This window comes from Podarcis bocagei (assembly GCF_964188305.1).
Source record: "Podarcis bocagei genome assembly, chromosome: 17".
Classification (NCBI taxonomy): Eukaryota; Metazoa; Chordata; class Lepidosauria; order Squamata; family Lacertidae; genus Podarcis; species Podarcis bocagei.
In genome coordinates this window covers 39,379,622-39,385,170 of record NC_138143.1, presented here as the reverse complement: position 1 = coordinate 39,385,170, position 5,549 = coordinate 39,379,622, and the positions used below count along the sequence as shown (strand labels likewise).

At 44.1% G+C, this 5,549-nt stretch overlaps 1 protein-coding gene across 1 annotated transcript; it reads right to left on the bottom strand.

Moving 5' to 3' along the window:
• Positions 1-1,622: 1,622 nt before the first annotated feature.
• Positions 1,623-2,561, bottom strand: LOC308576549 (olfactory receptor 2A12-like; the record flags this gene model as incomplete). Its single annotated transcript, XM_081175956.1, has 1 exon — positions 1,623-2,561. The coding sequence occupies one exon, from the start codon at positions 2,559-2,561 to the stop codon at positions 1,623-1,625; it is 939 nt and encodes a 312-aa protein (XP_081032082.1).
• Between the last annotated feature and the right edge of the window lie 2,988 nt (positions 2,562-5,549).

Sequence of the window (5,549 nt, the reverse complement as noted above, 5' to 3'; positions counted from 1 at the left end):
TAATTTACATTTACATTTACTCCTAAGAGCTGACTTCCCTTCTTCCGGCTTTTTAATGTCATCTCTAAGTTTTTGGCATTATCTTTATCGATTTTGTATATTGTTGGTCTTCTTTCAACTTTATCCGTACAGTGTCTATATACAAATAAATATTTCTGTATGTACACGTCTTGTTTGTCTATATTCATTTACAGGTACAATTAGTTACCTTCATTGTATTTTACGTTTTAATTCATATTGTCATTAAAATCCAATAAAGTTTCTTTTAATTCCCATTATGAGGTTTATGTCCATTCTACTGATTTCACTGTTTCCCCTTATCCTATGTATAACTTAAATTTCCCCCATTCTTTTTGAAATGTTTCATCGCCCTGTTGTCAAATTTTCCCCGTTAATTTGGCTATTTCCACATATTCCATGACCTTGTACTGCCACTCTTCTACTGTTGGCAATTGTTGTTGTTTCCACACCAGAGCCAGCAGTAACCTCGCCGCTATTGTTGCGTAGAGGAACAATTTCTAATCTTTCTTATCAATATCCTCTCCCACCACTCCCATTTGTTGATGCAAATATAACTGGAAGCTTCCCCTGATGTCACCAGGGTCGTGCCATGGCCCTAGCCACCAGCAGGGCATCGGATAGGATCCACAACCACTGGATCCCTTTAATGGAATACCCAAAAGGTGAGGGGTAGGTGATGGCCACAACCTGCCCTCCAACACACCACACATATTCCAATGCCTAACCGCCAACACCAGAAAAGTTGTGATGATTTGCTATGAGGTAGGCGAAAAACCAAGAGGCTGGTGCCAATTTGCCAAATGGAAAAAATTCCTACCAGGCCCCCTGGGCAAGCAAGGCAAAGGCATTTGTCCTTTTTTCAAGCATTCATTGATTTATCTTTATAAACATTTATGCACATGGATCTTCTTACATAAGTTGTGTTGTAGCTTTTGGATAATCGAGCACTGATACAGAATTCTTTCCATTATGTAGACACCAGTCATGTCTAGCTGGAGTGCGAAAGATGATGTGGAATAAGGCCAGGATCACAGCAGCAGATCAGCTGATCTTTTCCTCCTTGGATGCTAAGATAAAGTGGAATGCATGCTCCTCTTAAACAGGATTATAATGTAAACCTATAGAGCAGGCATCCTCAAACTCGGCCCTCCAGATGTTTTGGGACTACAATTCCCATCATCCCTGACCACTGGTATTGTTAGCTAAGGAGGATGGGAGTTGTAGTCCCAAAACATCTGGAGGGCCGAGTTTGAGGATGCCTGCTGTAGAGAGACAGCATATGCATGACTTTACCCTACATTTACCTTCCTCTCCAGGCAGACTTTTCAGATATTTGTCCCTAAACTCTGTATTCTCCTCTGTCCTTTTTCCATATTTTCAGCGCTTTTCCATCCAGCTGTCATTTTGTATTTTCCAACTGGTGGGACTGTGCAATCTGATTACACTTGCCCCTCCTGCATCTGGAGGGACCACCATTGGCCACAGGCCATCTGCTCAAACATTATGTTTTACAAGCCATTGGAGTCCTCCAAGTAAAGTAATGCACAGAGCATCTCACACCTTGTCACCACGGGCAACTAACCCTAACCCTCAATAACATGTCATGCTCTGTGAGAGGGTTTGCACCTCTGTAGCGCTTTCACCAATGCCCCCTTTACTTCCTTATTCCTTAGACTATAAATCATGGGGTTGAACATGGGAGTGACAACGCTATAGAACAAGGAGATCATTTTGTCGTGCTCTGCAGAGTGGCTTGAACCAGGCCTCATGTACATGAACATAGCAGTTCCATAAAACAGTGCTACCACAGCCATGTGGGACGCACATGTGGAGAAAGCCTTGCGCCTGCCTTCGGCAGAACGGATCTTCAAGATGGCTGCTAGGATGCGGACGTATGTGGTGAGTATGAAGGAGAAGGGGCACAGAAGAATGAGGACACCAACCACAAACACAATGATTTCGTTGAGTCGAGTGTCAGCACAGACCAGTTTCAGCAGAGCCAATATGTCACAGTAGAAGTGGTCAATGACGTTTGGGCCACAGTAAGGCATCTGTAGAGTCTGAACTGTGTGCACCATGGCAAGGAGGAAGCCACACAACCAAGATGACACTGCCAACATGACACAAACTCTAGGGTTCATAATGAGTGTGTAGCGCAGAGGGTGACATATTGCCACAAACCGGTCGTAGGCCATCACGGCAAGGAGCACACATTCCGTGATGGCAAGGCCCAGGAAGAGGTAGATCTGAGCCCCACAGCCAGCAAATGAGATGGTCTTCTTTGGGCTCCAGAGATTCGACAGCATCTGAGGAACAGTACTGGTTGTGTACCAGATGTCCACAAAAGAGAGGTGGCTCAAGAAGAAATACATGGGGGTGTGGAGTTGAGAATCCAGCCAAATAAGCATCAAGAAAATCCCATTGCCAGCTAGTGTGATGCTGTAGACCACAGAGAAAATCCCAAAGAGAACAATGCGCATCTTTGGGCTGCTGGAAAGACCCAAGAGGATAAATTCTGTCACTTCGGTTTGATTCCTCATCTTTTCCTGACACTGCAGAGGAGGAAACAGGCACCATGTAAAATATGACAGCATACAGCAGGGGTCCCCAGCCCTTGTGGGCCTCAGGAAACATTTGGGAATCTAAGATGTCATTGTGGGCACTGCAAAATACAATTTCATAGAAGAAGAATTGGCCATGTTCAGACCCAGAGCCAGTGTGGTGTAGTGGTTAAGAGCGGTAGACTCGTAATCTGGGGAACCGGGTTCGCGTCTCCGCTCCTCCACATGCAGCTGCTGGGTGACCTTGGGCCAGTCACACTTCTCTGAAGTCTCTCAGCCCCACTCACCTCACAGAGTGTTTGTTGTGGGGGAGGAAGGGAAAGGAGAATGTTAGACGCTTTGAGACTCCTTAAAGGGAGTGAAAGGCGGGATATCAAATCCAAACTCTTCTTCTTCTTCTACCCCCCACCCAAAACAGGCAAAAATAAAAATAAATCCTGTGTCTAGGATGGAAATCTAAGGAAAACAGAAACAGAACTCCAACCTGCGGGGGGTGGGGTGGGTCGAAATCCAAATAAATATGATCTAAACATGTTCTGGAGCATCACATCAACATTCCGAATCATTGCTGTAGCATCAAAGAGATGCTACAGCAAATGTTGTCTACCAGAAATTTAATAAATGAACTCAGCATGGAGTAATAATGCTTCCCTCATATTCCACCAGGCAAATGCATGGTCTGCCTCTACTCCAGGCTATACATCAAGTTAAAAGAAGATACCTCACTTACTCTTCCCCTTCATGGATCACTGCCTTGCCGTGGCGAAGGGGCTTAAATAACTCAGAGAAGCTATGAGCCATGCCGTGCAGGGCCACCCAAGATGGACAGGTCATAGTGGAGAGTTTTGACCCAACGTGATCCACCTGGAGCAGGAACCGGCAAGCCACTCCAGTATCCCTGCCAGGAAAACTCCATGGACAAAGACAACAGGCATATAAAAGTTATGACACTGGAAGATGAGCCCCTCAGGTCGGAAGGCGTCCAACATGCTACTGGGGAAGAGCGGAGGACAAGTATAAGTAGATTCAAAGCTGATGAAGCAGCTGGGCCAAAGCTGAAAGGTCGCTCAGTTGCTGATATGCCTGGAAGCGAAAGGAAAGTCCAATGCTGTAAAGAAAAATATTGCATAGGAACCTGGAATGTAAGAACCATGAACCTGGGTAAGTTGGAGGTGGTCAAAAATGAGATGGCAAGAATAAATATTGACATCCTGGGCATCAGTGAACTAAAATGGATGGGAATGGGCGAATTCAGTTCGGATGACCATCATATCTACTACTGTGGGCAAGAATCCTTTAAAAGAAATGGAGTCGCCCTCATAGTCAACAAAAGAGTGGCGAAAGCTGTACTGTGATGCAATCTCAAAAATGATAGAATGATCTCGATACGAATCTAAGGCAGACCTTTTAACATCACAGTAATTCAACTTTATGCACCAACTAGTGGGACTGAAGAAACTAAAATTGACCAATTCTATGAAGACTTTCTAGACACCTTCTAGAAATGACACCAAAGAAGGATGTTCCTCTCATTATAGGGGATTGGAATGCTAAAGTAGGGAATCAAGAGATAAAAGGAACAACTGGCAAGTTTGGCCTTGGAGATCAAAACGAAGCAGGGCAAAGGCTAATAGAGTTCTGTCAAGAGAACAAGCTGGTCATCACAAACACGCTTTTCCAACAACACAAGAGACGACTCTACACATGGACATCACCAGATGGGCAGCATCGAAATCAGATTGATTATATTCTCTGCAGCCAAAGATGGAAAAGCTCTTTACAGTCAGCAAAAACAAGACCTGGAGCTGACTGTGGCTCAGATCATCAGCTTCTTATAGCAAAATTCAAGCTTAAACTGAAGAAAGTAGGAAAAACCACTGGGCTGGCAAGATACAATCTAAATCAAATCCCTTATGAATACACAGTGGAAGTGAGGAACAGGTTTAAGGATTTAGATTTGCTGGACAGAGTGCCTGAAGAACTATGGATGGAGGCTCGCAACATTATACAGGAGGCAGCAACGAAAACCATCCCAATGAAAAGGAAATGCAAGAAAGCAAAGTGGCTGTCCAACGAGGCCTTACAAATAGCGGGGGAGAGAAGGCAAGCAAAATGTGAGGGAGATAGTGAAAGATACAGGAGATTGAATGCAGATTTCCAAAAAATAGCAAGGAGAGACAAGAAGGCCTTCTTAAACGATAAATGCAAAGAAATAGAGGAAAACAACAGAAATGGGAAGAACCAGAGATCTGTTCAAGAAAATTCAAGATATGAAAGGAACATTTTGTACAAAGATTACCATTATAAAGGACAAAAGTGGTAAGGACCTAAGAGAAGCAGAAGACATAAAGAAGAGGTGGTAAGAATACACAGAGGAATTATACCAGAAAGATATGGATGGCTTGTACACCCCAGGTAATGTGGTTGCTGACCTTGAGCCAGACATCCTGGAGAATGAAGTCAAATGGGCCTTAGAAAGCACTGCAAATAACAATGCCAGTGGAAGTGATGGTATTCCAGCTGAACTATTTAAAATTATAAAAGATGATGCTGTTGAGGTGCTACACTCAATATGCCAGCAAGTTTGGAAAACTCAGCAGTGGCCAGAGGACTGGAGAAGATCAGTCTACATCCCAATTCCAAAGAAGGGCAGTGCCAAAGAATGCTCCAACTACCGCACAATTGCACTCATTTCACACGCTAGCAAGGTTATGCTTAAAATTCTACAAGGAAGGCTCAAGCAGTATGTGGACCGAGAACTCCCAGAAGTGCAAGCTGGATTTAGAAGAGGCAGAAGAAGCAGAGACCAAATTGCAAACATGCGCTGGATTATGGAGAAAGCTAGAGAGTTCCAGAAAGACATCTACTTCTGCTTCATTGACTATGCAAAAGCCTTTGACTGTGTCAACCACAGCAAACTATGGCAAGTTCTTAAAGAAATGGGAGTGCCTGATCACCTCATCTGGC